Raw genomic sequence first — 11648 nt, forward strand, 5'->3', positions numbered from 1 at the left:
CAAATGGCCTGAAACCTGACTTGGGCTGGATTCAAGGGCCCCTTCCGGGGTCTGGACTGTGGGATTTTCGTGGGGAGGTTGTTGTCTCATCCCGGCTTTATCACGGAGGCAGCTGTGACGGACCCAGCAGACTCTCTCGGACGACTCACCCGCTCCTCCGGGGCCTCAGTTTCTTCATTTAGAAAACGGGTAGGACTAGACGGTCCCCGGGTCCCCATGTTTACCACTTACAGGGCCACAAGCCTTCTTGCGTGCAGGGCCCGGGCCCTCTGCAGGCGGCACAGAGGCCCGGCAAAGCCCTTCCTCCGCTGGACACGCTCTGCTCTGACCCGGGGCCTGCGGCCGAGCCTTTCTGAGGACCTCTCAGCTCTGCAGGAGCACCAGGGGTGGCAGCCTCGGGGCCACAGTGCCTTCCCCATGGCCGCTTTTTTCCAGAGCTGCTTGCTGGCCGATGCTGCACAGGCGGGCCGGGTAACAGCAGCGAGGCGCTCACATCTCCCGGCCCTCCTTCCGGACGCCAAAACAGCACGAAGGCTGAGGTCTAGTGAAAAACAGAATTCCAAGTTTAAATGCCTACCCCAACCGAATCAGAAGGGCGGCGTTTTCCATTTTGACTTCTAACACATGATACAAAATAGTTCATTCTAGGCCAGACCTGGGAAATGACTTACCAAAAAAAACCTAACTTGCAAAAAAAGAAAAAAAGCTATTAAAGTTTGCATATATTTTGTGTCTCTTAAATAAGTGTTGCAGGTAACAGTGGGCAGAGCAGGGGAGGCTGGAGGGCAGTGGCGAGTCCCCCCGCCGGGCCAGGACACATCTGGATCCCATTCGCAGAACGAGGAGAGTGGCCCCTAGGAAGTGACCGGCCCAGCTGACCGCCCTTTCTGTGTGGCGTTTATCCCCAAGGTTGCACGTCGCTCATCTGTTTTTATATAAATCTAGAGTATGGCATTTATCCCATATGTCCATGTGGTAAAGCGATCAGGAAAAATGTTTTCAGTTCTGTGCTCCTGCTGCCCCATTTTAAAGGAAACCCCAAATGCAGTAAATTCACGCTAATTGGGAACTCTAGGAAGGGGTTAAAACATTACCCCTTACAAGTCGGGTGGTCATTATAAATGTTACCTAAATAAAAGCCAGAACAGGAAACCAAAAAGCAGGTCCCTAAGGCAGGCATGTGTCTTAAATGATATCATTTGTCAAGTTTCCAGCGCTCGTGGTGGAGGACGCAGAAAGGAGGCCTCTGTTAGACTGAGAATATTACATCCTCATTAGCTGGAAGGTTCCTTAAGTGCATAATGTGGGATTTTCGTTTTAGTAAGAAGCAGCTACTTGTCACTGCACTTTCACTAGATAAATACAGAACATAATGCTAAGGACCATTTCGAGAGGCTCCGTCCTACTCCTGAGAAACTCCATTCAGATGAAATCAAATAATAACAATTTATGGGATGGATCATGTCAAACTCCTGTGTCCTTTCTTTTGAAAGTACCCCCTGAAGCGTGTGTGTGTTTTAATGCTGAATTCGGTCAACAGCAGAAGCCATCTTCAAGGAGACCCCAAATGAGGTTGCTGGTATTTTTTGCAGGCAAAACAAATTTGAAAGACGAGCCTGTAGGCTTTTTAGAGGCGACGGACCACGGGCTGGGAGAGCAGAGACTCCTCCCTTGTTGGCACACTGAGCCGACCCGACCCTGCCTGCCCAGCACCTCGAGGCTGGCGCAGAGGCCACCCCGGGATCTCAGACATAATTCACCCGCCACGGCCATTCCGCCCCGGCCCCGTCTCTACAACAAAGACTGACACTCCCTGAGTTATGGGGGCACTTTTTGTGACGTGCAATTCTGTGTAGGAGAAAGGTGTTCATACCATCATGCGGCTTCACCGCCCTTAAGAGGCTGGTCTCGAAAGGTAATCCCAGATGAGACGGATGCCGAACTCTGACCCTCAATTTACAAATCATTTTCCAGAAGAATAAAAAAAAAGCGTTTGAACATATTTTTGGCATTATCTGAATGGGCGGGATCTTTCATGCGTGTTTTCTAAGAATAAATGAGAACAGCGTGCACTGATTTCTCCGCTGGGGAGAGCGAGCGTGAGGTCCCCAGCTGGAATTTCATTTTAAACCTGGGTGCTTGAAAATTTCTTTATCTGGTTGAATTTAGTATATTCCTTCCAAACATAATAAATTTCTATCCTGTACCTTAAGGGATCCATCCGTTAAAATGTTGGTCTTTCATCTTTATTACCCACCCATTAATATGAAAGAAATGGGGGACCCACTTCATTTTAGGGGAAGCAATTGAGTTGGAACGTCCTCGCTCCTCCAACCTTGACAAAGGGGGAGATGCGTCGTTGGGGTTTCCCACGTCGTCTGGGGAGAGGCGCCGCGGCGGCCACGCGTGGGGTTGCGTGTGGGGGCAGTCCTGATGCGCTGGCTGCAGGAGGCATCTCCCTCCCCAGCCTCCCCGCCCCCCAGTCAGAGTCTCTGCCCTCCCCCTTTGTCTGCTTGTCTGGAGCAGCCCGGGCCCCTTCCTGTGCGTGCTGCAGGGGCTGCATGGCGGTGAGGACGCCGCCGGCCCCGAGTCCCTGCCCCGCACACTAACCCTTGGCTCTAATGAGGACACAAAGAGCCAGCTTCGCTGCCGCCACCTTCTTCATAACTCACCGCGGCCGCGGCGCAGTAGCCTCTGGGGCGATTTGTCTTTAGTGCGGTGGTGACACTTCGGCATGATCCATAATTTGGCAGCTATTTACCGTGACATTTCCCTTCAGTGCGGCCATAACATTCAGTGAAGCCATTATTTGGTTCCATTTACCATATAAATTGTATTGTTGTGCATGCATGCTAGCAGCTACATTAGGTACCTGAAAATGAGTAAATCTTGTAAAATAGATACTAACGGCTCTTCAGCACTTGGATTCCCCGGCCCTCAGAAGGAAGGGAAGGAAAATTCAGTAAGGTCACCGGCTTCCCAAGGCCTCTAATTACCGCCGTGTTGATTAGGGCCAGTGCACCAACCTGGCTTGGGAGCAGGATCTGGTGGGCTTTGCCTCTCGGAGGCAGGCGCCCCTGTAACCGCACCATGCAGGTGGTGTCCTGGGTGGTCGGACGTGGGCAGGCCGGCGTCGTCCGGGCCTGGCTGCAGGGGACAACATCCCTGGCTGTTTCCTGGGCGCAACCTTAGGCCACAGTGACAAGCTCTCGTCCTAGCAGAAGTGAGGTGGGGACAGTGGCTGCTATTTTGTATGTCTGTGACCAGGGAAGAGACACCCCTCCATGCCCCCAGACCCCCAAGTGCAGCGGATGTGTCACCGCTTCAGACAGCTGCCCCACCACCTGCTGCTTCGGCGCAGGAAGCGGGCGTTGGGGACCTCTGCGCCTCGAGAGCAGTTTCCATCCCAGGGTGACCTTTTTGGGGAGACCTCACCATAGCTGAAATGCACCTTTTCCCTTTCCTGGGCCAGGCTCGGTGGTTAATGTTCCGCATCTCTGCCAATCCCTGCCCCCGCCCCCAAATCTGTGCTTTTTTTTTTTTTTAATCAAAGCCTTCAACACTTTGGGAAGAGAAGAATGCCCTGTTCCGCAAGTTTTTTTGCCATGAGGATTGTGCATAAAAGTCACAAAATAGCAGCTATGGCTTTGAAATAGGTCTGTGTTCACGTAATCATTTTCCTAATAATAATAAAATCGAAGTTCTGGGGGAAATTTCTCCAAATTTCTATTTAGATAGTTGCTAGTGACTTAGAAAAAAGGGTGTGACAGCTCAGATGTCCGGAGGATGTGATCTCTGAACATGGTGACTTTTGCTGTATCTCTCATTTATCAACTACTTATTAGCATAGGACCAGACTCTCCCCAAACAAAGAATTTGTGAACTGTTTTCAAGACCTATTTTAAAATCTCATCCAGCTGAAGACATACTGATTTGATCAGATCTTGCATAAGGAATTAATTTGGTTTCCTAGAACAATAAAATCTGGAAGGAGACTGTCCATGACTGAACCATTGAATGTGAAGGTCCTACCTCGAGCTGTGGAGGGAATTTTATTAGCACGTTGTTTTTCAGGGAAAAGGCCAAATAACAACAACAACAAAAAAAAAAAAAAAAAAAAAGGAAAGAAAGAGAGAAACCTATTCATTAACACTTTACTTTTGTTTTAAGAAATATTATACCCATTAGCAACTAAAAATAAATGGATTTGAGTAATTCTGAGGCATAAAGTGCCTATTCTCTTTCTCCTTTGATTTATGTCATTGTTCTGTTTTTACAGCTTGCTGTTGACAGAATGAGGTAATTCAACTACGATTTTTCCAGTGTTTTTTCCCATGTACATGTAATCGACAGCCCGGAAGACGGACTCCAGGCCTGTAAACCTGCCCTGGGCAGATGCATGTCCAAGGTCCACCTCACAGGCCAGCTCTCCCCGTGCACACATCTGCAGCAAGTGCTCCATGGCTGCCTGGTACTTAGAGAGGTAATGGTTCAAGAAGAAGCCCTGGACACTGGCTGACTTCTTCAGCAGCTTGGCTGGCAGGGCCCCAGCCTTCACCGGAGCAAGGCCCGCAGGGGTCTGGTAGCCAGAGATAAAGCCGATGACGATGAGGCGCCCATGGGTGGCCAGGGCGTCCACCGCCAAGTCAAACATGGCGCCCCCCACAGACTCATACACCACATCCACACCTTGGGGGTACTCGCGCTTCAGGACAGCGTCCACGGGCTCGGTGTTATAGTTGATGGGGCGGTCGCAGCCCAGGGTTCTCAGGAAAGCCGCCTTGCCCTCCGAGGAGCAGGTCCCGATGACGTGGCACTTGGCCTTCTTGGCCAGCTGCACGGCAAACTGGCCGGTGCCCCCCGCGGCTGCGGTCACCAAAACCTTCTTGCCTTCCGACAGGGCTGCCAGCTCGTTCAGGCTGATGTAGGCCGTGGTGCCACTTATCAGCAGGGCAAGGTACTCGGGCTGCGCTGTGGGCACCGGCGTGGCAGCCTTGGCAGGCACAACTGTGTACTCAGCGAAGGCGCCAGGGGCCATGTAGGCCACCGCCTGGCCCACGGAGTAGCTGGCGCTGGCAGAGAGGCCTAAGGCCACCACCTCGCCCACGCCTTCGAATCCCACGTCAAAGGGGGGCTTGACCGAGGGGTCGTATCGGCCAGCTGAGTAGTTGATGTCCGAGGCGTTAACACCGACAAATCTGGAAGGAAACAGACCAACAGACACGCATGTTATGATGCTTCCTTTGTCGGCCTTTCTGTTCCGCTGAGAAAAATTCCTCTAATTCCAGTGGCTGTGTGTGCTGGACCTTCCACAGTGCCCGAAAAATCAGGCCTGCGGTTCAGTTAAAAAAGGAAATGAGACAAATATTAGCTCAACGGGAAAATGCAATCAGAGTTTTGGTATGTTTTTATCTTAAATCTATCGCCTTAAACGTCAATTTAGTTTTCATGCACCACGAGTGTGTCTCCTCCTTCTTCCAAAAGGAGAAATAAACCAAAACCAAAACCAAAAAAAAAAAAAGGGCCTCATTATACCAAACTTCACCGTAGCTGGGAGTTGAAAATTAATTGGCCTCTTAACAAAGATGTTAAAAACAACAGCAGATAAAATATATTCAAAGAAGAAGACGTGTATTGATTCTGGCAACAATTTAACACTTGGGATAATAATAGTAATGACAATGATAATATTCAAGATTGATGTAACAAGCAAGGTCATCGGTGGTTGTGAGCTCCTGCAGGGTTGCCTGAAACATGGTGAGGGGCGGCTGAAACACAGCCTCGCTCTGATGTAACTCGGACCGGCCTGCAAATATGCATTTTGATTAATTGACCAAAAATTGTCTCATAAGGGTAGAGAGATTTTTATGGAACATTCAACATTTTACAGTCCTTTTCAGATGAAAAGGAAAGCAAATCGCCACTATATTTTTCCCCAACAAGAAGCAGAGACATAACTTGATTAATACCAGATGACTATTTTCGCTTTGGTGTCCAGAGTCAATTTAATTGTGAGGCGAGTATTTTTACCAGCTTTTTTTCATCTCAGTCTGCCTCAGAACAAAAATATCCTGATACGCAAGGAAAAAAAGCTGCCCGCTAAGAGTCGGGGTGGTGGTTTCGACACGTAATGGAGACCCTGCAGACGTCATTTCCCCCGGTGATGGAATGAGAGGGTGATGCTGCCTGGTGGCAGGAGGAGAGCTGGTAAGTAGGTCATTTTAAAATAATTCACTTTTAACGCACTTAAAGCGCCCTGTGCCGGGAGTCACTTCCACGGTACGAGAGCACTTTGCACTTACAAGTGTTCCCTTGTGACCCCCGCGTCTACACACTGACCCCTCTCTACATAGAAACAAGAAGCAGGAAACAATTTCTTTCGGTCACGTCAAGCTGCCTTCAGAAGTCAGCAGGCCTCAGTCCAACAACAGCTCCAGAAGGCCATGCCCACAAACGATTCGCAATCATGAGGAGTGGGGAAAACGTGGGTTTATTTTATCTTTTTGGCTGGTTTCTCGTTTGACATTTACCATCAAGATGGCTACACCCAGCTGGTGGGGGTGTGCTGGCGTTCCTTGCACCGTCCACCATTCTCAAGGCCTGGTCTCCCCCCTGTCTGGAGAGCCTGTTTCTGGCCTTCAGGGGCGGCCCTGGTAGGCTGTGAGGCAAACTCCGCCCTCCCTCCGCCAGCTCTGCGCCTGGTCCCCCTGCCCTTGGCCAGCCCTTCCCTCCCCCTGGCCTCTCGCCCCCCCTGGTGTATCTGCTGTCCCAACTGGAGAGGCCCTTCCTCCAGGCGAGGCCCTCACTGCCGCCCGCCTTGGAGGGGGCGCCTGGGGGGCCGCAGGTCCTCCCACCCCAGCCTGGAGAGGGCGCGCCCCTGGGGGGCTGGGAGCAGGATGGACGCGCGCAGGGAGCCCCAGGCCCCTCTGCCCGGCTGGGCTGTGGCTGCCTCCCCGGGGAGTGGGGCCGCATGGCTGGACTCGAGTCTGGGGAAAAAATGAAGGGAGCGGGCACAGGTGCCAAGGGGCGCCGAGGGAGCCGAGGGCTGGGAAGGAGCGGGGTTCCGCCCAGAGCCGGGCGCTGCGCAGGCCCGCTGCAGCCCGCGCTGGCCGCCGGGGTTTTGCTTTAAAAACCCAAGCGAAGCTCGCGGTGGGCGCGCCCAGCCCCGCGCGGTGGCCGGAGACCCGGGCCGGCGCAGCCCCCCGGCCTGGGCCTGGCTCTCCCGGGGCGCCCCGGCAGCCTGGGGCGCCAGCAGCCAGCGCGGGGCGAGCCGGGTCCCCTCGGAAGCGCCCCTGGGGCTGCCCCGGCCCTGCCGCCGCGGTGGGGCGCGGGCGGGGCCTCGGCCCCCGGGGCTGCGCGCGCCCGGGCCTGGCCGTGACCTCGGCCCCCGGGACCTGGCCGTGACCTCGGCCCCCGGTCGGGCGAGGTGGGCGAGGGCGGCGCCTCCAGCCCGTGTGGGCCGCGGAGCCGCCGCGCGCGGGGTCAGCCAAGTTCGCAGGAGCCCCGAGGTCCAGCGCCGGGGCCAGAGGCCGCCCCGCCGCGCCGGTGACCTTGGCCTCCCCTGCGCCCCGGCGCCCGCCTCGCCTCGCCTCGCGGCCGGCTTCTGGGGGCGCCCCGAGGACCAGGACGGCGTCGCGGCTGGCGGGGCGCCCCTCGCCCTCGCCGGGAGCTCGGGCCTCTCCCCAGCGCCGGGCTGTGACTCGGGGGCGCGGGGGCCCGCGGCCACCCGGTCCCCACCTGGGCCGGCAGAGCCGGGGAGGCTGCGCGCTGAGCCGTCCACCCCCCCAGAAACAGGCTCCAGGCGGCAGGCGCCGGGAGAGGCCTCGCCGGGGCGCGGGCCGGGCCGGGAGCGGAGAGCCAGGGCGCGCAGGCCTGCAGCCTTGGGGACAGCCCGCTCCCCTGGGGTTCAGACGTGTGCGGGGATGGCTGCGGGGCTCAGCGACTTCGGAGGAGCAACTGGAAAGACTAGAATGCAGGAATTGTAGGGAAAAGAATGGGATGGGATGGGTGGGTGGGCCTCCCCCAACACACGCGCGCCAGGGCCGCCGGCTCTGTGCAGGAGACCGTGCTGGACCCTGTGGTCACGTCTGCTGTGAGCTGGGCCCGGCGGGGGGGGGGGGGGGGGGGGCTGGAACAGAGACCAAAGGGGAAGAAGGCTCCAGCACAGAGCGCGCCTGTGACAGGGGGGTGCAGCAAAGTCTGCAAAATCAGACCTTCCTTTAAAAGGAAGCCAGAAAAAAAGAAGAAAGAAAATAGAGAGAGAGAGAAAGAAAGGAAGAAAGAGAGAGCGAGCCAGACCCCCCTTGGCCTGGAGTCAGCAGAAACCCTGTCACCCTCCTGTGAGCAATAAACCGTTTATCGAAAACGCCTTCCCCACCCCCACCCCCTCTTTGCCAGTCCTACGAATTCTTTGCTCCATTATCTTACACTTAGGCAGAAAATCGTTAGAAATATTTGGAAACGAAATCATGTGTCCCACCTGACGAAGAAACCTAAAAATAGCGCCCACCCGGAGGTGGCCGGTTCTGTCTCCCGTGGCTTCGGGGCGCTGGGCGCGCAGGCTGGCCCTGGGCGAGGGGCGCAGGAGGGTGGGCTCTGGATAAAGGGGCAGCAGTTACTCCCTCCGTGGGGATTTTACTCTCCCCCTCGCCCCTTCCTAGATGCTAGATGTGATCACCCCACATCAGTGTCTAGCCCTGCTCCCCGTAATAAAGAATTTGTATTTTCTGGGAAGATGGAAGGAGATGTGCAAACGCGTCCTTGAAAGAAAAAGTCAGACAAGCCCGATTAAAACCTCCAAAAACACCTTTCCCAGCAAGAGAACCGAACCGGGGCTCCACCGCCCGCTCCCAGGCATATTTTGCTGTGCCAAGAAAGAGAGGTGCTGGCGTATTATCTCCATTCAGTCAACACGGGGCGGGGGAGATGCGACCTAGGATTAAAGCTGCAGTTAATTATTTATTCAGCCTCTATTCTTTAAAAAAATCCCGTAAATGCCCCCTCCTCTAACATTGTTTGCAAGAAAAAGGGGCCAAGCTACATGGGGGAGCTAGAGGTAGATTTTCTGCGAGCAGGACCCAGGAGGCAAAGCTCGGCCCTCCCAGCACGAAGACTGGCTGCCTTCTCTCCCCGCGGTGGATTTCAAGGTCCAAGGTCGAGGTCAAATTCATATAAATATGCTATTTATGTCGGAGAAAGGGGTTCTTGACATATGTGGAGGGAAAATAGGGGCATGGAGCCCTACAGCTCCCCAAACTCAGGAGCTCCAAATGTAGCAGCCGCTCCCCAGAGCTCTGCCCACCAAATTCAGGACCAGGACTCGCTGCCCAGCCGGGTGCAGGCAGGGCCAGCAAAGCCAGGCAGCCGTGAGGGTGGGGGACAGCGGCGCGGGAGGGTGGCCCAGCAGCGGATCCTGGCTGGCTGGCAGGCAGGGGCCCGGGACACTGAGCTGCGGTGCCAGCCGGGCAGCCTCCGGGGCCCAGTCTCTGGTTCCGCTGGGGGCTGCTGCTGGTGCTCTCACTCCACACCTCCCCACCGCCCCAGCCCCCTCAGCTCACTGCCTGCCTCTGGGAGGGACTGCACCCCAGCAGCTCTAGTTGGATCCGCCTTCCCACTCAATGGGGTGCTTCTTGAGAAGGAGCGAGAAGGCAGCAAAGACCTGTGTGGAACTTTCTGTCTGTCAAAACTCGGAGGCTTCAGGCTGGTGTTTGGAACTTCAGCCAGTGTGGCGCGTGGTTCCATGTTCTGCGTGGACACAAAGTCCTCTCTTCGCTAGGCGGGCGCGGGTTCTCTCCCAAGAGCTCCAGCCTCTGGCAGTGCAGACACCCTCAACAGCCCTTTGGACTCGGAGAACTTTCAAAATCCGCAGCAGCTCCCACGGCTCAGGCACCCGCCCCCCGCGCTCCACTCCAGCCCCCTCTGCATTTGCAGGCTTCCCACAGACTCCCCAAAGTTTTATATCTTGCGCAGAGTTCTCCCATCGCACAGTCTGGCGGGAGGCAGGGAGGCTCTCCGACAGAGGCACGCAGCCTCCCGCCCCTGAGGTGGGGCGCGCTCCGTCCCTGCGTCCCGCGGTGAGCTGAGAGTCCTTTCGGGCACACACTTTTTAACACAGTTACAATCGGAGCTTCCTCCTGCTGGCCAAGGCACCCCGAAACCGGCGGCCCCGGCACGGGAGTTAGCAGGCGCCGGTCCTGCTCTAGCGAAGCGGGAGAAGAGCGGGGTCCCCGCCGGCGCGGCGCGGCGTGGGGACCCGGGCGCAGAGGCCCGTGCGCGAGCGAGGCCCGGCGGCTCCTGCCGCTTCACCAGCGAGTAGCGACTGGTGCGGCGGACACCCGTGAAGGTGGGTCGTGTGGGGTGGACGGGCCGGGCCGGGCAGTGGCCCGCGTGTGAGCGAAGGTCGCGCCACGAGCGGCAAATGCAGCCGCGGCCTCCGCCGGCCCGGCCCGGCCGCCCGGGTCACGCGCCCGTCGCTGCGCCCCGAGGCGGGGACCACAGCCGCGCCGCCGGCACGCAGACGCCCCGGCGGGGCGCGCACCCACACCCGCGGACGCGGGCCCCGCTGGAGAGCCGGCCGGCCCGGCCCCGGCTCCGAGCGCGCGGCCCAGACGCCGCGGCGGGGCCCGGGCTGCCCCCGCGCCACCCTCCAGATGCCGTGCGCGCAGGGTCTGGGGGCGCGGGCGGGGAGCCGCGCCGTCTGGGTCGCGTCGTTTTATTTCGGGGGGGAGCGGAGGCAGGGCTGGGGGAGGGGAGGGGAGCCCCAAATCGGAAAAATCCAGTTCCGAGGCCGTTCGGCGGCCGCGGCCGCTCGCGCCTCCAGCAGTCGCCCGGCGCCCGCCCGCGCCAGATGGCGGCGGGTGCCCCTCGCCGGGGCGGGCTGGCCTGGGCGCCCGGGCGCGCCGGGGGGGGACGCGGGCAGGCCCGGGACGGCCGGGGCGGGGGGCGCGCGCCGGGCTCACCGGTTGCGGACGAGGAGGTCTCCGTCCCCGGGGAGCGGCACCGGGCAGTCCCGGCGCAGGGCGACGGCCTCGCGGAAGTCGGGGCTCCGCCGGGTGGCCACCAGCTTCTGCATGGCGCGCGGGATGGCGGCGCCCTGGAAGTCCAGGAAGTGGCGCGCGTACGACATGTCCACGATGGCCCGCGCCCCCGCGCGCGCCAGCCGCCGCATGGCCCGCTCCGCCCGCGCTCCGCGCCGCCGCCGCCCCGGAGGCTCCAGCCCGGGCCGCTCGGCTCGGCGCAGTCGGCGCGGCGCGGGCGGGCGGAGCGGGCGGGTCCGCCCCTCCTCCGGCCCGCGCCCTCCCCTCGCTCCCCGCCCCCCTCCGCTCCGCCCGGCGGCTCCCCCCGCTCCCGCCCGCCGCGCGCCGCGCGGGGCCCCGGCGCAGCCCCCGCCGAGCCCGGCGCGCCGCCCCGGGGTCCGGGCCGGGGACGCGGCCGGCGGCCGCTGCGCCTTTAATCTTTTTGTTTTGGTTTGAATCCGCTCGGCGCGGCCGGCCGGCCCCCGCCCTCCCCCTTCCTCCGCGCCCGGGAGGCACCGGATACCCCCACCTCCCCGCGCTCGGGAAGCCGGATTTGACTCCTTTAAAAGGGCGCGGGGGGCGGCGAGGGGCCCCGCGCGTCCCGCGGCCGCCGCGGCCCGGAGCCGGCGGCCG

General features: G+C 58.8%; 1 protein-coding gene across 1 annotated transcript; it reads right to left on the reverse strand.

Moving 5' to 3' along the window:
- Positions 1–3979: 3979 nt before the first annotated feature.
- PTGR3 (prostaglandin reductase 3) lies at positions 3980–11167 on the reverse strand (the record flags this gene model as incomplete). The annotated part of the gene is made up of 2 exons (XM_084251865.1): positions 3980–5198; positions 10959–11167. 2 exons carry the CDS (start codon positions 11165–11167, stop codon positions 4274–4276), a joined length of 1134 nt encoding a protein of 377 aa, XP_084107991.1. The 3' UTR covers positions 3980–4273.
- Between the last annotated feature and the right edge of the window lie 481 nt (positions 11168–11648).

This window comes from Talpa europaea (assembly GCF_964194135.1).
Source record: "Talpa europaea genome assembly, chromosome: 13".
Taxonomy (NCBI): domain Eukaryota; kingdom Metazoa; phylum Chordata; class Mammalia; order Eulipotyphla; family Talpidae; genus Talpa; species Talpa europaea.